The 24,507-nt window shown below is 42.9% G+C and overlaps 2 protein-coding genes across 2 annotated transcripts in view; one reads left to right on the top strand and one right to left on the bottom strand.

Moving 5' to 3' along the window:
- The first annotated feature begins 1,929 nt into the window (after positions 1-1,929).
- On the top strand, positions 1,930-6,348 carry chst1 (carbohydrate (keratan sulfate Gal-6) sulfotransferase 1). Its single transcript, XM_068738977.1, has 5 exons — positions 1,930-2,247; positions 3,534-3,747; positions 3,829-4,055; positions 5,419-5,636; positions 6,012-6,348. The coding sequence occupies exons 1-5, from the start codon at positions 1,930-1,932 to the stop codon at positions 6,346-6,348; spliced, it is 1,314 nt and encodes a 437-aa protein (XP_068595078.1).
- A 1,576-nt stretch (positions 6,349-7,924) lies between these two features.
- The window catches only part of LOC137893626 (anoctamin-1-like), a 39,944-nt gene continuing 23,361 nt past the window's right edge, over positions 7,925-24,507 (bottom strand). The window contains exons 12-25 of the mRNA XM_068739041.1: positions 23,235-23,317; positions 22,596-22,607; positions 21,519-21,593; positions 21,043-21,111; positions 20,758-20,959; positions 20,012-20,123; positions 19,803-19,860; positions 18,954-19,054; positions 18,418-18,560; positions 16,228-16,380; positions 16,041-16,093; positions 12,766-12,950; positions 11,406-11,511; positions 7,925-9,647 (exon numbers count right to left, since the gene is read on the bottom strand). Of these exons, the coding sequence (XP_068595142.1) occupies positions 9,399-9,647; positions 11,406-11,511; positions 12,766-12,950; positions 16,041-16,093; positions 16,228-16,380; positions 18,418-18,560; positions 18,954-19,054; positions 19,803-19,860; positions 20,012-20,123; positions 20,758-20,959; positions 21,043-21,111; positions 21,519-21,593; positions 22,596-22,607; positions 23,235-23,317 (1,601 nt within the window). The 3' untranslated portion in view covers positions 7,925-9,398. The remainder of the gene's footprint in view (positions 9,648-11,405; positions 11,512-12,765; positions 12,951-16,040; positions 16,094-16,227; positions 16,381-18,417; positions 18,561-18,953; positions 19,055-19,802; positions 19,861-20,011; positions 20,124-20,757; positions 20,960-21,042; positions 21,112-21,518; positions 21,594-22,595; positions 22,608-23,234; positions 23,318-24,507) is intronic.

The raw sequence follows: 24,507 nt of genomic DNA, 5'->3' as shown, positions 1-24,507 counted from the left end.
TTACACTTTTATTAAGAAAACTGAGCTAAAGAGAAAGAGAAGGAATAAAACCTGGTAGGACAGTTACCCAGTCATTTTATGGAGGAGGACTCCCTTTCAAAGGAATAACCCTTCCTTCTGTCCCTCCCCCCTCCCTCCCGACACCGCAGCCGAAATGGAATGTAAATGATACAGAATTGTGTTAAATTAACTTTTATTATGCTTTTGTTTTTCTTACTATTTATCCTTTTATGTGTTTATCTGTTGTTTAGATGCATGTAATTACATATAAATATAATTGTAGGTATGTAAATGACCATTTATCTGCTACGTAGGAACAGATTCATATAATTTACATTATTTATTATGGGAACTATAGTTTTATTTTTGAACAGTGTAGCAAGTTAAAGATCAAATGGAACATGGATCACACACTAAACTTTAACTTGACTGAAAATTGAGTTCTAATAGTTTCACCTCGAGTGGAGCCACCTGCGTTCTATGAAGGATTTTAAAAGTCGCAGGTTATGATGGAACTGCTGGAGAACAGACGATAGAGGTTGTCTACGAGAAGATGGATGGATGGATGGATGGATGGATGGATGGATGGATGGATGGCTGGATGGATGGATGGATGGATGATCTGTGTGCCACCACGGCATCAGTCAGTGAGCCGCTTTGGCCACCCCAGTGCTGCAATCTAGGCACGCCCCTGGCGGAGGGTGCTGATGTAAAGACGCATCACGGAGGAGGAGACCGGCCCGTTTGACTGATTCACACCTTTGAGCGGCTGAAACGTCACATCCGCCGTCGAGAGACGCATTACAGCAGTCGTGATGGCTCCTGCGTGTGATTGACACGCACGCGTTGAGGACGGGGCGGGCAGAGATGAGAGACGCGCACAGTCCGTGGCGATGAAGACGCGCCATGATGCAGCCGAACGCGCCCGCCGGTGCTGACGGGATCTCGCACGGTCGTTGATGTCATGTTTGTGCCTGTAACGTCGTTGTCCTTGTCCTGCCCGTGTGGACGTCAGACCGATGGATCGCCCCCCCCCCCCGCTGATGATCCACGCGGATGAAGCGGCTCGGTGGATGCGGTGGGTATGACGGACGCAGCTCCCGTTACCGGCAGCATCGGTACCGAGAGAAAGGACTGAATGGTGACGGTCAATGTCGGACTGAAACCGCGTCTGGACAGACAGACAGAAGGATGGAGGGTCGGACAGACAGGCGGGGGGGGGGGGGGGGGGGTCACGTGATGTTTATCAATTTAATATGTTTTCTTCTTTTTTTTACTTCATCATGTGACAGTTATTGATCAATACTGAGTCCATTAATCACTGTCTCATCCTGGTCTTAATGGTCCCCTGTCCTCCCTGTCTCATCCTGGTCTTAATGGTCCCCTGTCCTCCCTGCCTCATACTGGTCCTAACGGTCCCCTGTCCTCCCTGTCTCATACTGGTCCTAGCGGTCCCCTGTCCTCCCTGTCTCATTCTCATCCTACGGTCCCTTGTCCTCACTGTCTCATCCTGGTCTTAATGGTCCCCTGTCCTCCCTGTCTCATCCTGGTCCTAACGGTCCCCTGTCCTCCCTGTCTCATCCTGGTCTTAACGGTCCCCTGTCCTCCCTGTCTCATCCTGGTCCTAACGGTCCCCTGTCCTCCCTGTCTCATCCTGGTCCTAACGGTCCCCTGTCCTCCCTGTCACATCCTGGTCTTAACGGTCCCCTGTGTTCCCTGTCTCATTCTGGTCCTAACGGTCCCCTGTCCTCCCTGTCTCATCCTGGTCTTAACGGTCCCCTGTCCTCCCTGTCTCATCCTGGTCTTAACGGTCCCCTGTCCTCCCTGTCTCATACTGGTCTTAACGGTCCCCTGTCCTCCCTGTCTCCTGCCTTTCTCACCTTGTCTGCATGCAGTCCTGGGACCTCCTGATGCACCTGTCCACCCACCATGCAGTGCTCCTGGAAGTCCGTGGTGCTGCTGGCGTTAGCCTCCATAGCCATCCAATACACAGCCATCCGCACCTTCTCCCCCAAACCCGTGAGTCTGCGGTGCTCTGTGGGCCCGGCGCCCCCGGGTCACGCTGTCAACTGCACCCAACTCACCGCCTCGGAACAAGGCTGTGATGAGAGTCTCACCAACGCCCCCTCGTTTTCTTCTGCCCCCGTCCCATCCTACGATGCCAACAAGAGAACCCACATCATCATTCTGGCCACGACACGAAGTGGATCCTCGTTTGTCGGTCAGCTGTTCAACCAGCACCCTGAGGTGAGACGAATTATGATGCTACTTTCTCGGGGTGGAACGAAACACTGAAATGTCATTTCGGTTCGGTTCGCTAATTTTCGGTACAAAAAAGACAGAAAAAAAACAATTTAAAATGCTTTCATTTAAAAAAAAAATGAAAACAATTTAATTCGTGTAAATAACTTGGGTGATATTTCAAGTAAGGGGCGGCTCGGTGGCGCAGTGGTAAGCACTGTTGCCTCACAGCGAGATGGTCGCAGGTTCGTCTCCGGCTTGTGGCCATTCTGTGAGGAGTTTGCATGTTCCCCCCGTGTCTGCGTGGGTTCTCACCGGGTTCTCCGGCTTCCTCCCACCACCAAAAACATGCGGCCCAGGCTGATTGGTGACGCTAAATTGTCCGTAGGTGTGAGTGTGTGTGTGGCTGGTTGTCTGTCTCTGTGTTGCCCTGCGATGAACTGGTGGCTTGTCCAGGGTGTCCCCTGCCTCTCGCCCATTGACTGCTGGGATTGGCTCCAGCTTGGCCCAAGACCCGATAACGGAATAAGCGGTTAGAAAATGAAAAAATGCTGAAAAATATTTCAAATAAATGAGACTGAGTTTTATAAACTATTGTAACAATTTAAAAATCTTAATACAATTATAAATAAACAAGTTAAAACTGTAAACTTTGAACACTAAGCAGCAACAGCCTGAATATGACAACTTGCCAGGATGCCATGATTAGTCACGCCTACGAGCTACCAGCGTCCTTCCCTCTCAGTCAATGGTGAAAAGAAACCTGAAATTAAAATACAACCAAACTCACTGACTCAAGGGGGAATTCCCCTCTGCGGTAGAAACAGACAGAAATACTACATACAATAAAACCAAAAGACACAGAAGAGTATTTCAATAAAGTAAATTGAAAGGCAGGAATGAAAACTGGCCTTAATGGAAACGTCTGATCACAGATGGAGGCTATAATGTCCCTACTCCAATAACATAAAGATTATCTTAATCTTAATTTTGGAATAAAAAGTTACATTTGAAATGGAAACTTTTTCAACATTTGTTGAGGAAAAAAAAAAGTTTGGATACTTCAGACCGTCTGGACATTCTGGACACTAAATCTGGTTATAAATGAAAGCAAAACTACAAGTTACTCATTTAAATTAATCTGAAAGCTGTTAAATATACTTCAAAGGTTTTAGGACATGATTAAATGCGTCAGAAAAAAAACATTTGGTTTCCAAAAAGATGATCCACAGAATGTTTTGCTGGCAGAAGTTGCACCTCTTGCTTCGTGCTTAGACTTGCTCTTGTCCCAGGTCTTCTACCTGTTTGAGCCACTTTACCACGTCCAGCTGGCGCTGCTTCCTCGTCTGGCGCAGAGCCGGAACCTGGCTGAGAGGCGGGCGATGCTGGGGGCGGCGAGAGACCTGCTGCGCTCCCTGTGCCACTGTCAACTCAACAGTCTGGAGAGTTACATCAGACCCCGTCCCGCCAACCACTCCACCGACAAGCTGTTCAGACGAGGCGCGAGTAAGAGACATGCCATCCAACCTGCTGGCCTCTGGTTACTCTCCGCTTCAGTGACTTTGGCTGTACGTGTTCTGTTCGCAGGCCGATCTCTGTGCTCCCCCCCTGTGTGTGAGGCTTCGCTGGGCCCAGAGGCCCAGAGCTTGGCGCTGGCTGATGAGGGCGAGTGTGCCAGGAGATGTGGGCCACTCAATGTTTCGCTCGCTGCTGACGCATGCAGAGCAAAGCGCCACACAGCCATCAAGACTGTCCGGATTCCACAAGTCAGCGACCTCAGAGCCCTGATTGAGGACCCAAAGCTCAATCTGAAGGTAGAGACACGGTGCCGACTTATGATCGGCTGTGATTCAACTGAGCGTCTATTTAAGTGTGCCACCAGAGCTCGCGAGATCAAAATGCCGCAAGATTTCTCGTCACGATATTTAGTTATTTAGATATTGTTTTACTTGGTCGCATTCAGTATATAGTTTACTGTTGAGTGGTGCAATAAAGGTAATAAAGATTAGATTGCACTCAGAATATTTGTCAGGAGCCACCAATGTGTGCGTCATTTATTTTTAACCTTATCCTGTGTTAGGATAGGTAGCTCATTGTGTGAGTGCGCGTGCAGCTTGCTAAGGTGTGCGCCCCTCCCCCGTGTGAGAGAGGGGGGGGCTGAATGCGCAGAGCGGGGATAGATGTGTGCGAGAGGTAGCCAGTGAAAAGGACGTCTTTATTCAGTGCAAGTGGAATAATAAAGCTTCAGCTATTTAGCTAGTCTGGCGTGTCCCTTTAGCATCGCTGCACTTTAGTTTCATGTCATATTATTCAAATTGATTTTAAATCTCGTCTCGTCTCGATCTCGTAAACTCAATCTCGTGGAATTTGTGTCGCGTCCCACCCCTATTGATTGTATATTATAATCTGCCATCTGTACTTTAAGTACCAGTTGGAGCTTATGTACCACCTGTAGTTTATGTACCGACTGTAGTTTATGTATTGTTGTAGTTTATGTATCACCTGTACTTCAAGTACCAGCTGTAGTTTATGTACCAACTGTAGTTTATGTATCGTTGTAGTTTATGCACCAGGTGAAGTTTATGTACCAGCTGTATTTTAAGTACCAGCTGTACTTTAAGTACCACTGTAGTTTATGTACCAGCTGTATTTTAAGTACCACTGTAGTTTATGTACCACCTGTATTTTAAGTACCAGCTCTACTTTAAGTAACACTGTAGTTTATGTACCAGCTGTATTTTAAGTACCACTGTAGTTTATGTACCAGCTGTACTTTAAGTACCAGCTGTATTTTAAGTACCACTGTAGTTTATGTACCACCTGTATTTTAAGTACCAGCTCTACTTTAAGTAACACTGTAGTTTATGTACCAGCTGTATTTTAAGTACCACTGTAGTTTATGTACCACCTGTATTTTAAGTACCAGCTCTACTTTAAGTAACACTGTAGTTTATGTACCAGCTGTATTTTAAGTAACACTGTAGTTTATGTACCAGCTGTATTTTAAGTATCACTGTAGTTTATGTACTAGTTGTACTTTAAGTACCACTGTAGTTGATGTACCAGCTGTACTTTAAGTACCAGCTGCTGCTGTCAATTACCCTCGTCTTGTTAGTTTTTTACTGGGCGCTCCCATGGAAGCTTTAAACGCAAGCTGTCTTCCTGATGTCTCATCAGGTTGTCCAGCTTGTCCGAGATCCACGTGGTATCCTCGCTTCTCGTATTGAGACCTTTCGAGACACTTACCGGCTGTGGCGTCTTTGGAGAGCGACGGGACGTCGACCCCACAACCTGGACCTGGGGCAGATCAACACAGTGTGTGAGGACTTCCTCAGGTCTGTGTCCACAGGCCTTGCCAAGCCTGCCTGGCTCAGAGGGCGCTACCTTCTGCTCAGGTGAGAAGGACAGGGGCAGTACTTACAGGAGACACTGATGAACCACTCTGATCCCGAGGAACCGGGCTTTCTTCCAGCTCTGGATTCGTACTGATTGACTCTGTTGTCGACTTTTTAAATCTCCTGTCACAAATCAGGCGGTGTAGCCATGACAAGAGAAAGAGACACAACACACACACACACACACACAGTACATGGCTAATAATAGTATATTTAATTGCTCATTCATTCAAATGTTGGTACTGATTAAGGAAATCAGTAGGAAACATTTTTTTTGCATAAAACTCTAGCAGTGAATAACGTCATCTATGTTGTCACTCTTGAGCACAAATGTAGACAAAAAAACACACTTATTAAGGAGCTCTTGTCCTTCAGGTATGAAGACCTGGCCAGGTTTCCGCTCCAGAAGACCAGGGAGCTCTATCGTTTCCTCGGTCTGGCTCTGGATCAGAGTGTGGAGGACTGGATCCTGAACAACACTCGGGGCAGCAGCGACCTCTCATCCCGGCAGAAGTTCACCACAGTTCGGGATTCTGCTGCGAATGCAGAGAACTGGAGGGTGAAGCTTTCCTTTGACATGGTGGTCTACACTCAGACCGCCTGCCAACAGATTCTTGATCTCCTTGGATACAAGACAGTCTACCACGCTCGGGAACTGAGGAACCTCTCACGCTCTTTAGTGGAAGACAGGACGTTCCTGCCATTTTTTTAACTCACTGATGACGGGTCATTCAGGCGACGGCTCTGGAAGCCATCAGAACGTACCGACAGTTGTTTACGGAGCGGAGGGGATGCAGTAAAAGCTCTTTTCCTGCTCCCTTCTCCTAGTCCACCATATTTTACACTCTGGATTCTGACTTGTTTGGTTGCATATTGCTGCCCCTGTAACAAACTTTTCTCAATGTCACATTTTAATAATGAAAAACTATCGTAATGAGTTGTCGTGTTTATAACTTGATTTTTTCCCCTCTTTCTCTTGTAAACAACAAATTGTTACTGTAAACCTTTGTTAGTGTAATTACATATATTCTGTGTCGGGGAGGAGATCCTACCCCAAGTGGAGGAGTTGAGATGGAGCGTGAGATTGACAGACGGATCGGTGAAGCGTCTGCAGTAATGCGGACTCTTCACAGATCCGTCATGGTGAAGAGGAAGCTGAGCTGAAAGGTGAAGCTCTCCATTTTCCGGTCGATCTCTGTTCCTATCCTCACCTGTGGTCACAAGCTTTGGGTAGTGACCGAAGAACAAGATCGCGGGTACAAGCAGCCGAAATGAGCTTCCTCTGTTGGGGAGCTGGGCTCTCCCTTAGAGATCGGGTGAGAAGCTCAGTCATCCGGGAGGAGCTCGGAGTAGAGCCGTTGCTCCTCCGCGTTGAGAGGAGACAGATGAGGTGGCTCAGGCATCTATTCAGGATGCCTCCTGGACGCCTCCCTGGTGAGGTGTTCAGGGCACACCAGTAGGAGACCACGGGGAAGACCCAGGACACGCTGCAGAGACTTTGTCTCTCGGCTGACCTGGGAACGCCTCGGGATCCTCCCGGAAGAGCTGGAAGAGGTTGCAGAGGAATGGAAAGTCGGTGCTTCCCTGCTTAGGCTGCTGCCCCCATGACCCGACCCTGGATAAGTGGTTCGAAGTTGGATGGATGTTGTTGCTTTGACATGAAACTCACTGGTTTCGAGTCGAGAGCCACGAACCGGTTTAATGTCAGACAATAGGTTCACAGTCCGGCCTTGAAGGTGTGGCGGATAATTACAACAAAATGAAAGGATGCGACCAACACAAAAACTGTGGTATTTTGTAAATGTAATAATAAACGTGAATCCACTGTGTACTTGTATGTAACTTTATTAGCAGCGTCCTCCTGACAATAACTTTTAACAACATAATTCAATCCGCTGTTAAGTTCTGGTGCCATTCCTGGGCTATGCCGTCATTCTCTGTGCACTTTCAGGTGCAACCTTAACCCGAGGAGTGAAAGCAGAGAGGCGTCCGGTCATGGCAACAGCTCTGTCTGCATGTGCCGACACTAAAAGACCATTTCAGTTTTCCTGATGCATTGTGATCCGCAGCATCTCCGAAAAGCTCACAGCCAATGTCTTTAGTCGGGGGAAGGCTTGATTCTTCACCAATAGTGAATGGTTTCTTAGCCTTATAAACACGTTAGCCAGCAGGTATGACGCTCTCAGTTCCATTGCCCCCCCCCCCCCCCCCCCCCCAGTCTGCTCTTGGACATTTTTGGAAACAAGAGCAGGCCAGCATTTTGGGATCGCATGGTTCTAGTGGGGCAATATGACATAATGAGCTCTGTAAGGTAAGGAGGGGCCTGGTTGTTGAGGGCTTTAAAAGTGAGCAGAAGGATTTTATAGTCAATTTGTTCTCAAGCAGAGACGCCAGAACAGGGGAAATGTGTTCTCTCAGTCTGGTTTCTGTCAAAACACGAGCTGCTGCGTTCTGGATCAGCTGGAGATGTTTAATAGACCTTTTGGGGCAGCCGGACAGTAATGAGTTGCAGTAGTCCAGTCTGGAAGTTATAAAAACATGGACAACTTTTTCCTGCATCTTTTTGGGTTAATAGGTGCCTGATTTTTTAAATATTGCAAAGGTGAATGAACGCAGTCCTTGAAATATGCTTTATCTGGGATTCATGAATGATCAGACTTTAAACTCTTTTATTATTAAGCCATTTACACTTGGATGCTTGAATACATATTTGTATTATTTTGTACTGCTTATACACATGTATTAATCGTATGCAGGTGATTTGTGTATACTTAATAAATCTGAGCATGTGTTATTATACATACCGGTAGTCTCAAATATATATATATATATATGTGCATCTACAAATCTAGGGGGAGTAAGGGTTGAATGTCCTATCAGTTAAAATGTTGGGGTGGAGGCTAATCTCTATCACTTGTATATGTGGAGAAACCAAATCCACATATTTTGAAAAAAACAAAACAAAAACATGTTTAAAAAATACAGAACACAATCAGTTTTTTTTCCTCCCCTGCACCAAAAAAAGCCACAACAACAAACAACAAACTGCACTCGCATTGGTCAAACAAGGACTTGAATTATCACCCATATTTCACATCAGGCCCCGCCCTCCTCGTTAATACCAAACAGTCCCTAATGTAACATAGAGAATTGTAACATGTATGTTGATGGACACACTCCATCTCTCCTCCCCTTGTCTCTCAGTGTTAATCTTTATTCATGAACAAATTCAACTGTCAAATCCGGCATGAGTGCAAAACCTTAAAATTGCTAATGATTTCAGAAATGCAAGATTATTCAGATCTATAGATTTATTGTATCCCATCTTTAATAAGTTCGACATATTTACAGTGGCAACCTTGGTGGTGACACCAGGGGAGCCCTCAGACGTCTCAATCACCTCATGTATTTTGCCCCTGCATGTGATTGGTGCATTATTTAATTAGATATATAATTAAATTCACATTATTATTATTATTTTTAACTTTTACTGATGATGTCAGACTACAAATATCCATAGCTTAATTTGAAACCCGACATCGATGTAAAGGTAGGACATTTGGATGGTATGGCCCGACTGACCATATATATTTAGATATAGGTTCCCGACCAATCAGCACATCGGATTTGGACCCAGACATTCACCTTTACTCCTCATCAGCCAGCTCACTCTCTGCTGTTGGAATGATTTCAACAAGAACAAAAGTTGAGGTTGGCCTGAGTGACAACAGAGACTGGCCTAATAATGAATGGCCTTTAGCCTTAGACATGTTTATCGCTGTTGGTCATCAGTACAGAACGTGGGTGAGCCATTGTGTTGTTGTTGCCCCTGCTGCAGGGCTCCTTGCCCCCTGTAGACAACCTTCTCTCAAATATATGGATCTTGCCTTGCTCTTCTTTCATGAAAAGGTCGACCAACATAATCTTCTCCTTGTGAATCTGGAGGCTGATGTCTTTGGGGATGTCTGGAATTAGCCAGTCCACAATATCGCTCATCAGCATCACAACATTCTAGTGAAGAGAAATGCAATTTAATTAATTAATTGTGAACAATGTTGCCATGTTGAGTGACAGGGGAAAATGATATCACAGGAATACATGAAGAAATCCTGACCCTTCTCATCAATAAGGGCCTCAAATCTACAGTCTGTTTGTATCCACTATTATCATTCGTCTCATCACGAGCGTGTTTTTGGCACTAAATAACTGAATTATAACTGATTACAACAAATGTAACGGTAATATATACAAAGTCAATGGAATGAAATGACTTCATGTGACGACTTGCATTTCATGCAGCACCTTCTGACCTTCCCTGCACTTCTCCATTGCTAGCGTCAACGCAAACATTGTGTCCGTGGTACTCTTCCTCGGCATAAAGCCATACTGCTGCTCACAAATACTTACTTCTGTCCTTAGTCTAGCCTCAACTACTGTTTCCCATAACTTCATCGTAGGACTCATCAGCTTTATCCCCCTATAGCTTCCACAACTCTGTATGTCTCCCTTCATCTTGAAAATGGGCACCAGCACCCTTCTCCTCCATTCCTCTGGCATCTTCCTCCCCTCTGCGATTGTATTAAACAACCCCGTTAAACACTCTACAGCCACCTCTCCTAGACACTTCCACACCTCCACAGGTATGTAATCCGGTCCAACTGCCTTCCCATTCTTCATGCTCTTTATCGCCTTTCTAACTTCCCTCATGCTAATCTTTGTCACTTCCTGCTCCACAACAGGTTCCTCTACTCCACTTTGTTTTCTCTCATTTTCCTCAATCATTAATTCCTCTAAATACTTCTTCCATCTTCCTACACACTCCTGCTCTCTGTCAACACCTTCCCATCTCTACCCTTCATCACTCTAACATGCTGAACATCCTTCCCATCTCTGTCTCTGTCTGGCCAGCCAGTAAAGATCCTTCTCTCCCTCTTTACTATCTAACCTGGCATACAGGTCATCATTCGACCTCTGTTTGACCTTTACCACCTCTACCTTTGCCTTGCGTCTCATCTCCCTGTACTCCTGTTTACTCTATTCTGTCCTCTCAATGTCCCACTTCTTCTTAGCTAACCTCTGTTCCTCCCTGAAAGCCACACAACAGTCTTTGTTCTTTAGCCTCCACCACTTTGTCCTCTTCCCCTACTCCATTCCCTTTTCCATCTCCTCCGTTATAAAACAACTTTAATCCTGCTTCTAAGCTTCTAGCCTTGCTAGCCTGGTCTCCTGGACACACAACCCATCAACCTTTTCTCCTCATCATCATGTCCACCAGCTCTCTAGCTTTTCCAGTCATCGTCCCGACATTCAAAGTCCCTACAGTCACTCCTAAACTCTTCCATTCCCTCTTCTCTCACTGCTGATGCACCAGTCTTCAACCTCTTTTTTGTCTCTGTCTTCAACCCACAGTAATCCAATGTCCAGCAGCATCCTGTGGGTTAACAACGCTGCTGGCGGTCGTTGTTAATCCGGACCTCGACCGATCCGGTATGAATTTATTTACATTGATCTGCATGTTAAATTTGGCAGATTTTTATGCCAGATGCCATTCCTGACGCAACTCTCTGCATTTATCCAGGTTTGAGACCGGCACACGGGAGAAACTGCCAATGCTACATTAGCTCCTGCTAACTGCACTACCCGTGCCACCCATGAAGTTGCATTAACTGTGAAATCCAACATGAGTGCAAAATTAAATGCTTCAAATAATTCAGGAGCATTTGATTAGAGAAACAGCAGCATCTACTTTCTGCATGTATGAACACATACCTGGAAGACGATGACGAAGGCCAGTCGGACTGCCAGCACTGTCCAGAACTCCTTGGAGATCTCGTATGGAGCGGCTGATGAAGGAGGGTCCCTGTAGTCCTTATACCTTCAGAAACACAAACACCTGTTTATTGTGTGGTATTCATTTATGTCATGCTTTCATAATCTCATCCTTTCTGCTGCAGATGCCAAACAAATTTGAAGCTGAATCACTTCTGTAAGAAGCTCGGTTAGGTTCCGTCCGCCACGTAGCTTTGCATCCTTCTATAGAAGCGCAAACTGATTCTGTTGAGGTGATGTTGGAGATTTGGAAACTTAAAAAAAAAACTTTTTTGAATGTAACTTGAGTCTCTAAGTTTCATGTTTTTATGTCGTATTATGATCAGTTTGCAGAAAGTGCTTCATTTTGAAACTTTTAATGTTGTCTCTTTTTCCGTCTTGCTCGTTGTGATTTATTTTGTTCAATCTTTGTAATTAAGAAATGAAAATGTATGTTTGCTTGAGTTAAGCTTATCAGGAACTCGTATTGATTGTCTTCTTGCTTAGTAATACAAGTCAAGAAAATACAAAACGTATGTAACATGAAAGATAATGGAGCATCAAGGTTGCACATGCATTCATAATCCCAATGGTTACAGTGTCTGATTGTGTTTTATGTTTTTTTTATGTACTGTGCACCAGAGCAGGATGTGTTTTTATAAAATACATCAAAAAGTATAAAAGCATTACTTGGAAATGTCAATGATAAATGGACTATTGAGTCAACAGTCGACTCTACTGTCTTTAGTCTTTCACACATTAGTGGCAGAGACGAACATGCAGGGTACGTCACACAACCAATGGGAGGTTTTTAATTAAGGTGCCACTAACTTTCTGATGCACCAACTGTCTGAGCCGCATCTGAAGATCACAACCACTGTTTTTTCTGTTTGTCAGCAGAATGATGTGAAAACGTATTACACGGAAACCTGATGGACGGTTTTGTTAAAGGCCGACAAGCCATGAGCTGATTCAAGCCACAGGGCAGACACACTTTACGTCTCACTTTTGATATAAAGTGGAGGGCAGTTAAGGTGGATTCATGTGTTCACCCACCTGTTGTTGTGTCTGTTGGTGTAAATGCTATCTCAAAACATTACGAACATATTCGTTTAATAATGTAGATCATTTAAACACATTTATTAAACTAATAATATTCACGTCTAGTGGGACCAAATTGATGATTGGGAGGTGATGTTAATGTTCAAGGCTATTCACATACTGCCAAAAGCAAAACTGCCAAATTTCATGCAGGATACATTTCATAGAGTGGCTTTAGGATAGCTCTAAGTTAGAATAAAGAGTTACTCTGATGGCACACCTGCAGGTCTCAACGTGGTAGCCGAGGTGCAGAGGATCCATGGGTTCTTTGCCTTCCTGGAAGTGGCTGACATTAAAATAAGACAGCGTGTGGTTGACAAATCCATGCATGGAGCCATCAGGGCTGTACATGTACTGGTACACCATGCGAGGGATGAAGTCTGAGGTGAAGGAGATGACAAATGCCTACAAAGTGTGGTGAGAGGGTGAGAGATTAGAGACAGAAATGGGAGTAAGGCTGGTGGGAATCAATATCTTATATAATGTAAACAAGATGGTGTGGAATGATAAAACGTACAATGTGTAGGTGGAGTGAAACAAATCTCTGAACTGCAGCAGGTGAGGACACAAGACAAACAACCCGAAGTTCTTCTTGAAGGTCTTTATTCATTTATTTCTATTATTCCGTTGACCTTTTGTTACCATGAACACGTCCCATATACATGTGGCAAAGTGGTGCAGCAGGCAGCGCTGTTGCCTCAAACCAAGCAGGTTCTGGGTTTGATTCCTTCCTGTGTGGAGTTTATATATTCTCTAATGTCGGCATGGGTTCTCGGGTTTCCTGTTCACTTCATATTGTCCGTAGGTGTAAGTATGAGCTGTATGTATGAGTATAACGCCTATTGCCAATAGCCAACTGGGATAGGCTCTGGCTGATTCCTGACCTGCAAGGCGGATAAGCGGCTGTAGATGATTGCAATCGGATGGATATTCCCACTTCATTATAGAAATGTTCCTACAAGTTCAGATTGTGCAGAAACTTCAGGACATTCTGGCATCTATTCACAATGGATGCCAGAATGTTTGTAGTATTTTTTTAAATACTGCTTATTTTCCATTGTATTTTTTTGTCTTTTTTTATCATTCATTTCTTATGCAGGTTAGAACTCGTGTATTTTCACAGATTCAACACTCCCTCATTCTTTCTGCTATGTCATTCAACTTTCTACACAGTCTTTGACCTAGATCTAATTTTGTATGATTCTGTTTTCCCCACAACCCACAATCCTAAACATCACAAAGAAAGCTAAGATAGCTTTCTTTGAGTTGAGAGAGAGCTTTAATTTTGCCCGTAGGGAAATCAGAAAAAGCCACAATTCGAATGAACAAATTGCTCTCATGCAATGCAACTGACTCTACAGTCATGAAACCTAGAGAGCAGTACAGGAAATGTCATCCTCTGCCAGAATCCGCTTACGTAAGCGCCTGGATCAAAAGCACTGACTCATTTTACATCCAGCCACCAACACCACCCAGGGACACATGCCATTAGATGCTACAGCCTAACTCAAGATCTACCATGATTTCTGCTCTTCCCTCCTTAACTTTCAATCAATCAGTCAGTCAGTTTGTCAGCTACGAGTAATGAAATACTTATGTCACAAGTTGATGATCACTGTGATGAAGATGATGATGATCTGTAAGTTGTGCACATTTTAATTTCAAGACTGTTTAGCTTCTTTCGTTGAACCCTTGAGGACTTTATGATTACAACAACAGCTCCTAATGACCAAATAATATAGGGATGCCTCTCTGTTTACTATTTTTTGAGGAAGATTCGTTAGATGATCAAGATCTAGAGCAGGGGTGTTAAACTGATTTTCTCTGAGGGCCACATCAGCATTATGGTTGCCCTCAAAGGGCCAGTTGTAAATGTAGCATCGTGTAAATGTAACTAAATGTAATGTAATGTAAATAAAATGTAACTACTCCTTAACATGCTGCTAAATAACTGTATTTACTACTACATACTTAATTAAATTATAAAAATATATCAATACCTTACTGCTGTAAAAATATCCGCCGAGGTTATGTAATCGCCGGTGTCTGTCTGTAATTTGTTCTTCAATATCTCCATTGATTATTGACCGATAATTAGGGAATTTAACATAGTCATGTAGGGTGGGGGCCTCTATCTCACCACTGAATATCATCTGGGTTGGATCCAGAATGGAGTCAGCAACAAATATTTAATTTTAACATTAAAACCCCATTTACAGATTAAAAATCAGTTACAAATACACATCAACTCTGATTCACTTTTGTTCTTCAGCATTTTACAAGAACAAATGTCTGCACAAAGCTTTTGCGGGCCACAAAAAATGACGTGGCGGGCCACATTGGCCCCCGGGCCTTGAGTTTGACACATATGATCTAGACTAGAGGGACTAATGCAGCCTCATGGGTTGTACGGGTAGTGCGGTTAGCAGGAGCTAACATAGCACTATAAATAGAGAGGGTTGAGTCAGGAATGGCATCCGGCATAAAAATCTGCCAATATACAAAATGCAAATCACCGTAAATAAGAAAGAAATACTGGATCGGTCGAGGCCGGGGTTAAAGACTGGCAGCAGCGTTGTTAACCCACGAAACACTGCTGGAAATGACTGTGGGTCAAAGACAGAGATGAAGAAGAGGAGGAAGATGCTAGAAATATGGAAGAATTATTTTGAAAAATGAGGAAAATGAGAGAGAACAAAGGGGAGTAGAGGAACCTCTTGTGGAGCAGGAAGTGACAAAGATTAGCATGAGTGAAGTTAGAAAGGCGATGAAGAGGATGAAGAATGGGAAGGCAGTTCAACCGGACGACATACCTGTGGAGGTATGGAAGTCTAGGAGAGGTAGCTGTAGAGTTTTTAATGGGGTTGTTCAATATGATCCTAGAGGGGAAGAAGATGCCAGAGGAATGGAGGAGAAGTGTGCTAGTACCCAGAGTGATGGAGAGAATGTGGAAAGGAGGTGAAGGAGGTGATGGTTTGGACATGTCCAGAGGAGAGACAGGGACTCTATCGGTAGAAGGATGCTGAGGATGGAACTGCCAGGGAACAGGACTAGAGGTCGACCCAGGAGAAGATACATGGACGCAGTGAGGGAGGACATGAGAGTGGCTGGTGTTGGGGAGGACAATGCAAAGGACATGGTGAAGTGGAGAAGGTTGATTTGCTGAGGCGACCCCTCAGGGGACAAGAAGAAAGGACAGTAGTAGATCTCTTGAGGTACAGCATAGACTTTGATCTGCTACCCACATTCGAGTATAAATGAATCAAAACACAACAATATGTTTCCTGGATTCCTGTTGTCTTGTCCACACAGGCAACATGTGCCCGATGTAACTTACACCAAGTGTATGTCTTTGACACACTGAACAAGTACCAGGATCCAAACCCTGGATGTCCTTCAGGTTTATTCACGAGAACTAGCGATATAAAGCCACTGGAAGGGGGACAATGTGATGTGACGTAGTACATTAGAGATTATTCTTTTTTTTTTACTTACATTAATGATGACGGCTACTTTAGCCACCCCTCTCAGTATGTTGTACCATATACCTGTACATAAAGAACAGATACTATACATTTTCTTTCATCTGCATTTAAGGAATATGTTTTCATGAATCATGACCATCATCAATGTGAAATAACCAAGTATGACTTTTTTCTGTTGCATGTTGAATATCACCCACCAATGTCTTTGGCTCTTGCTGCCACTGGTCTTCTCAACTCAGCGACAAATTTTTTGGCATCTAGTCGGATTTCAATGATGTTGTTGAGCAGAGCGAAGAGAGGAGCAAGAGGGAAGGATGCCACGAACAGAGTCACGAAACCAAACTGGATGACTGAAAGCAGAAGGGAGACATTCAGTCGACACTGATGTAAATAGCGGCATACTGTCCATACTGAAGTCCTGTGCAGTCCTTCAAGAAAAAGTGAAAAGGTATTTTCCAACACATTAACTAGAAGTCGTTCCACATGCTTAAAAATGGAATACTGTAATGTTAAATGGCCTCTATGCTAAACCCGGGGGAAGTGCAATTCAAGCCTTGTTGCTATGTTCCACCAAAGCAGGAGTCGTTTTCCGTGGGGATGAGGTTGGAGCTCTGTGTGTTCATGTCGGTGTTCCTGAGCTACACTCAGCAGCAGCTCTGCAGAGGAATGTGCGTCTGTGACTTCACACCACACACAAACTCTTGTATATGTTACTATGTTGCACACTATTGATCTGGCTTAGATGTTACATCTACTGGTTGCTCAGGATTTATCAGGAGGATTGCTGGTTTACTCACCACACAGTCTGTTTTCAATGTGTGAAACAACAATGTGTGGGACCTTGTAGCATCGCATTATGTAATAACGCTGCATTATGTAATAACGCTGCATTATGTAATAACGCCGCATAATGTAATAATGCTGCATTATGTAATAACGCCGCATAATGTAATAATTCTGCATTATGTAATAACGCCACATAATGTAATAATGCTGCATTATGTGAAAATATAATTAATTATCACATCATTATGTAATACGTTGTTACATATTGCACCGGTTATTACAAAAGGCAGATGTTAAAAAATATTATGAAGAAAATGTAATAATTTGGTGCATTATGTAATAACCACCAAAATTGATGTCTTAATTTGAGAAAAACACAATAATGTTAGAACATTGATTTTAAGCATTCTATCATGACTCATCACTGAGAGTTTGTTTTAATAACTAGTGAGATGTTTCATTAGTCTAAACGTATTCAAATGTAACTGTTTATTATAATAATACAGTGTGTTTGAAAGTTAAGACAAAAAGTGCACAAAATGCACATTACGGACACAAACATCAGTGCACTGTAATGTCAGGAGACATGCACACATCTGGAATATGTTAAAGAAATATTATGTGATTAAAAAGCAGAGAAAAGACAAAAATAAATAAATAAATGTGTTAATGCAGCAGATATGTCATTTTGGTACATAATGCATCATCTGCATTTTGTAATAACCTGTGCAATACGTAACAACGCATTACAAAATGCAGCAAACTTTATTACATATTGCATTAAAACATTTTGTAACAAATTGTGGGAAGTTATTACAAAATGCGGCACGTTATTACATAATGATGTGAAAATTTAATACATTTTCACATAATGCGGTGCTACAGGCCTTGTAGGACAAATAATATTATATCAGATTTTGACTAGGCATGAGCATGCAGTATTTCTGCTGTCAGTGAATTACTGCATGTCATTTATTAATGAGGCGTCTTATGAAAAGACTTATGATCAAACCTTGACACGTATAGAGAGAAAAGTATTCTTATTGATCCTGAGAGAAATTTATGATCTTTAGAATGTGGTGGAGCCGCTGGGTCAGTTTCCAGTGGTTCTGGGAACACTGGTATTTATTGATGTGACAAAATTAGATTTAGTTGAATTTATATATATATATATATATATATATTTATTTCAGTAATTTATCAAAATATGGCTTTTTGACAATTTTTTCCTATTATTATTTTTACACAAATTGCACAACATCGCGACACATTTGAATCTTTTCTTTTACAACTCGCCTGTTTACTGGTTAATTAAGACATAATGGCAAGAGAGCACAGAAACAACAACAACAACAGAAGAAGTGCATGTTGACGAACGCTTTATATTGGATTTTTAGTTGACCCAGATTTTACTTTCTGTCCTTGCTGCCGTGGCTTTCCCCCCCATTAACGGTTGTATTTTAATGATGTGACATAAGAGCACTGTCTTCTTTATTTATGTCAGTAAATACACTGTAATTCCTGATCGGATTAATGATGGCTTGGCTTTGCTAGAGACACAGTGAACACGTGCATGTTGAGATGTTGTGGATGGCACTGACTCATTTCCATATATTCAGGAGTTAACCCGGCAAATGGCTCCAGGAAGTGGTCGGTTTCATATCTCCGCAGCTTCTTCTGTCTCTCTTCCTCTTGAAATGTCCCGTGCGCTGACTGAATATATCGAATCAGCTTCTTCAGCTTGCTGAGGAACACACACACACACACACACATATGAACGGGAGCCACAAACTCATCATATGGAGCCATCTTTTAGCTTTCATAATAATAAGGATGATGATAATAATAGTAACAATAATCGCCACGATGTGCTGGTGACATGTCCTGGTGACATGTCCTGGGTGTACCCCGCCTTTAGCCCGTAGTCAGCTGGGACAGACTAGCAACACCCGTCACCCATAAAGTAGGTAAAGCGGCTGTCGATGAAACGATCGAGGTCGTCTCAGCTACAAGAAAATAGATGGATAATAATAATAATAATAATAATATATGGCAGTGGGTAGAACACATCTGTTTACTTGTTGATCACTAAACACTGACGATGTGTAATACTACATTGAAAGTGGTGCATACTTACGGAATCCCAATCTCAAAAAGGTTGTTCTGGATCAGCTGCTTTCCCAACATGGTGATGCTCAGCTGGATACACAGTTCCATCAGACAGCCTCCATGAGTGCACTGTAAAACAATCCACAGCAACACACTGTAAAACAATCCACAGCAACAGTCGGCAAACTGTCAGGACGGAAGGACCAACTCCAGCAACCAGAGACAAGATACATTTTATTACATAAACATCAACTTAATCAATCACACAAAAGCATTTTCTTTCAGTAACTTCCATATAACATTTCAGTATTTTCATTAAAGGTCCCATATTATGAAAAACTCTGGATTTTGGGGTCCTCTTTCCTTAGTTCCTTCGTGGAACCTAACAGAAGTATTTCGATGCATGTGATGGAACATTGTCCTGCATAAAAATCATGGTCTTCTTGAAATACTTTTTCCTATACCACTGCTTCAGTCCATCTTCCACCCAAAACGGTCCAACTAGGACATCTTTAATAACACCAGCCCATATCAGAAATCCACCTTGCTGGCGTCTGAGTCGAAGCGGATCTAGGTGCTAGTTGGACTTGCTTAAGGTTGGATCTCCTCACATCTCATCCGAGGCTTCTTCAGTCTTGAAGGTAAAAGGTATCCCTCTGAAATACCTTTTACAATGTTTGTCTTTTCAGAGTCAACTTGATATAGGGCGACAATCTCCTTAAGCCAAACCCTCCATCGTTACACAGATACACATCAACTGATATGCTTAAATCAACTAAGCACTCAGGTTTATACAGCTTAGAGCTGGAAATATGCATACAATTATGATATGGTCAGACAAAAGGTTTCTCTTGTCGGTAAACGATGTAAAGCTCACCTCTTCCATTCTGTAGGATTCAAACACATACAGGTAGCTGCCTGGCCTTCCCACCAGTCTAGAGGAAAAACGGCAGCTTAAATTATTCATCATTCATAGGTTTTAATAATTTAGAGGACTGGATAAATACAGTATGATTTAAAAAAATGTACCTGAACATCCTTATAAATGAAAGCCTCAAAAAGAACAGATATTATGGGGCTACAAACCTTCCCCTGAAGAAGGCGATGTAGATGATGGGGCTGAACGCATTGACGAACTTTAGAATGAAGGTCTTGAAGATGAGACGTTCCTCAAAACTCTTGTCTGTTTTAGGAACCTCTGAATGAACAACTGAGCATTAATGCAACACATTGATTTCAGTATGTGAGTTATTGATATGTCAGGCACTGGCGGTATGAACGAGACGTCTCTCAAAGCTGGTTATCAGCCGGGTCTGTTGCTCAAAGAAGTGCTTCCGCATCTGTACATTTCAAGATGGTGACAACATTGATACAAAACGGCCTTGTATTCCAGAACGTGTCAGCATTTGAACACACTAAACAAACAGCACCTGGGAGGTGTGAAACTATAGATCAGGGGCGGGCAAACTATTTGACTCACGGGCCACAATGGGTTCTAAAATTTGACGATGATGATGTGTGATGGAGGCTGAACCTCTCCTGATTGGACGATGACAATTACTAAAGCCAGGCTGAGACAATAAATGCTCAACATGAGCCTGCTGTGTTTTCTTGTTTTCATGTCTGTGATGAACTGGTGAATTGTCCTGGGTGTACCTCGCCGCTCACCCAATGTCAGCGTAAATCTGCAACACGGATTTGGATAAGCGACTGAAGACAAAACAATCCGAATGAATGAATGAATGAATGAATGAATGAATGACTCAGCCGCTCTGCTAGGCCTGAATGTTACACTGACAGGAAGTCTCGTGACTTTACCAGACCAGACTTACCCAGCACAGTGAGCCAGCGTGCCACAGCTCCATACACCTCGTCCAGTATGAGGATGACCACGAGGTTGATGATGGCTGCAGTGGTTTTAACGGTCAGTTGTACATGGCTCCTCGTGATTGGACTGGAGCTCATGTGAAGAGCAGCTTTAGTGGAGATACGGTAGAGTATCACACCAAACACGATGGCAAAGGTAACACCAATCTGAAAATGGGAAGTTTCACAGAGAGAGTGGAATAAAAAAGTCTGCAGTAATGTGTTGCGTGTGGAAATCAGGCTCTTCTTACCATTAATAGCATCATGACAATATTAGTCATGTAGGCAGGGAGGCGGTCTCGACATGTGAGCTTCTCCATCTGAAAATGAAACACATTCGCTGCATTTTGGGATGCAAATTTTTGTTTAGATGCTAACGTGCTAGAGAAAGGACTAACATCATCAGTTGTGTTGAATCTTATTCCGTACCTGTCAACTAATACGGTTTTCCCGTATTTCCGTGTGGGAAAACCGGATTTTTGAGCAGTACGGCATACCGTGGAAATTAGTACAGGGGAAATCTGTGCATACAGGAAAATTAAAACTAAAGCAGGGACTCTGAAAATACCAGGGCAAAATGAAAAACAAAGCCGCGAAAGGAAATTAGTAGTTAGCAGACGCACTTTTCACTTTACGCTTCTGTTGTGGTCGTCAACACATGCGCAGAAGCATTTACCGCCACTTCGCAAACATAGCCAGAACCGTGTGAACCCAACCGCGGAGTTACCTTGTGCTGGGATTTCGGCTCTTTGCGCAGAGACTTTTGCATTACCCTGAACTCATATTCGGCCCTCGGGTGGTCCTGCGATGTCAGAGGTGAGAACAAGTAGACACAGCATTTAATAGATGATGGTTGTACTTCGCGTCTGGACCGCTGGACACATTTTTAAATCAGATGCATTCAAAGAAAGAAAAGTGAACAGGAGGGAAACGTTTGAGGTGCAAGGTGAGGAAGAATCGCCGGCCCGAGTCTCTGCAACCTGTGGTGACGTCTGACTGATGATACTGTGTGAGGTCACTTTTCCAGCAGGTATATCATGCAGTCTGAAGTAAAAAGGATTCCATGTGTGCATCTCTGTCTATATTATTATTGTGTGGACAAACGTTAATGGTTGTGTCTGCCCTGTTGGTTGTAGTTTATCGCGCCATCTACTGTCAGACAGAGAAACAGTAGCAACAGAGTGGTGATCAGTTTGTCAATCGCTAATTCCCTTTTAACTTTCTGAAAACTGATGAGCTTTGACTTAACAGTGTCAAAATACATTCTTGTTTTTTTTGCATCTGTGGTGAATGTTTGTGTAGTTTGTGTTCTCTACTAATAATGCAAAACCAAACTCATCATTCAGTGCTGCATTTTAGGCTCCCAACAATATATATTTTGTCTTTTTATCTGCACTTTCCATTGTAAAGTCACTTCCTGTTTCTCTGTGTCACCCACCAAAGCTCAGACCATCAACCCAGACTTCCCTCAGCCAATCATCCAGTCTCTTCAGTCACACCAGCCTGAGCATGACAAAACGTATAAGAATTTCACTTTGTATTTATTTTCCATTTCAGGAAATAACTGATTTGTTTTTATTTAATCATTCTTGATTATCCGACTTGGGTTATAGTTTTGAATCTGCTCTGTAAGTTTGTTTGAACATTTATGATAGAAGATTGGAGTATGAGATAGAATGTGACAGACACACACACACACGGACACACATCTGTGTGACGTGATGAAGAGTTGGTAGCAGGAAGCAGGAGGAAGGTCACAAAGAGAAAATAAGGAAATTATCTAGTAATAAGAATTCATCCAAACCTTGAGCGCTTCCTTTGAAAAAATAGATGGAGAAAAAAGGGAGCACACAGAAGTGGGAGTGTCATTGAAAAAGTCAACTCCTTTCAATCATTTACATGAATGTAAATGTACATGCCCCATTATTTATGTCAAACAGTCAAGAGGAAGACTTCCTAGTAGCCGGAAACATTTCATTCACAATCATCATCCTTATTCTGAGTTTTTATCTGGGAAAATTCTGAAGGACATTCTATTTGGACCGGAAGTGATTGAAATGCACAAGAATGCTTTTCTGTACTAAGTTCCATGTTCTCTCTGTTGGTCATGTCAACATGAATGGTTGTTCTCTCTATCTAACGGGATGAACTGCTGATTTGTCCTGGGCAAACCCCCCCTTGAGCCTAAATTAGCAGTGAGAGCCCCTCGCACCCCCACATAGGATGAATGGTAAAATATTTATTTCTGGTTTAACACTTGTCCTTCAAAATTTCTAATAGCTAATAGCACTTCTTGGGGATTATTTAGAGCTGAGTATAGTTCAGGTGACCATGAGTGAGTTCAGCCCACTGTTGTTAGCCCTCCCACAAATCAATAGGTGGTACTTCAGCTTTGATTGGAGTGTAAAATAAAAGACGCTCTTTTGATATGTCCCTTCCTTACCTCCTCCTCTTCAAACCCAGTCAGGTCCCATTCATAGTTCAGTCTCATCTGCCTCCTCTTCCAATGCTCCATGAACATGGCAGCTAAGAATGACAGAGTCAACAAGTAAACACAGTGAAGGTGAATTGAATAAGAATCAGAATACTTCATTGATTCCAGGAGGAAATTCTATCATCGACAGTGCTCGACTCAACCAAATCAGGAATACGAAATTGACAGTATGCAACATAGTGCATTAATATAAATAGAAAACTATAATATTAAGAAATATTAAAAATGCAATAGAAGGTTACACTGATGCCTTGTATAATTGAATTGCCACAGGAAGAAAAGACCTTCTATGGTGTTCAATTTTTGAGAGTGGTGGTCTCAGTCTCATTGTCCGAGTGCTCCCTTGTTGTACCAGGAGCTGATGGAGTGGGTGGGTTGTGTTGTCTAGGATGCTTCATAGCTTCTGAAACATCCTTCTCTCCATCAATGTCTCTAAGGAGTCCAGCTTCACCCCCAGAACATCACCTGCTTTACGGATTAGTTTGTTGAGTCTCTTTGCGTCTACAACCCTCAGTCTGCTGCCCCAGCACACTACAGCAAACCGGATGGACTAGAGACCGCAAGGGCTTTTTTGAAATGCTCCTCATAGACAGAGTGTTTGACTGTATTTGTACTGTAATACATACTACTGTTTGACTGTACTTGTACTCTAACATTCTATCTCATAAATATATTCACCATAATCCTACAACGAGGCTACTTAAATGTATATATATATCATACTAAATAATTAGACAACATGATCTTCTGGACCTTTGATTGAGGAAATGTTCTCTAACTGGACATCTTTACATTTTAGTTGAATACCCCTGTCCTAGTGGAATAAACCCTATCCTATTCCCCAGTTCCCAGACTGGAGAACAATGTCCCTCCACCATAGTGGATGAATTGAAGAGGGAGTCATCATCATCATCATCATCATCACCACCATCATAACCAGCAGGGACACCAGCAGCCTCTTTGGGCTCTTGTCCCACTTTAAATCAGACATCATTCACTGTTAGAATGAGTTATATTCACTGTAAAGCATTACATGACATACAGAGACATACAGAGTGTCCGTGTGATTTATACAATCTCACTGCTACTGTGTTCGTGTTGTGATAGACTACATGCTTCTGCTGACATCCAATCAAGTTGTAGAGATATGAATGTTTTTAATTCTGGATAACCACTACATTTACCGGTAGTCGTTTCAGACCTGATGTTATCGATGAACAAT

The sequence above is a fragment of the Brachionichthys hirsutus genome, chromosome 5 (genome assembly GCF_040956055.1).
Source record: "Brachionichthys hirsutus isolate HB-005 chromosome 5, CSIRO-AGI_Bhir_v1, whole genome shotgun sequence".
NCBI lineage: Eukaryota > Metazoa > Chordata > Actinopteri > Lophiiformes > Brachionichthyidae > Brachionichthys > Brachionichthys hirsutus.
This window is presented reverse-complemented; position numbering and strand designations above follow the sequence as displayed.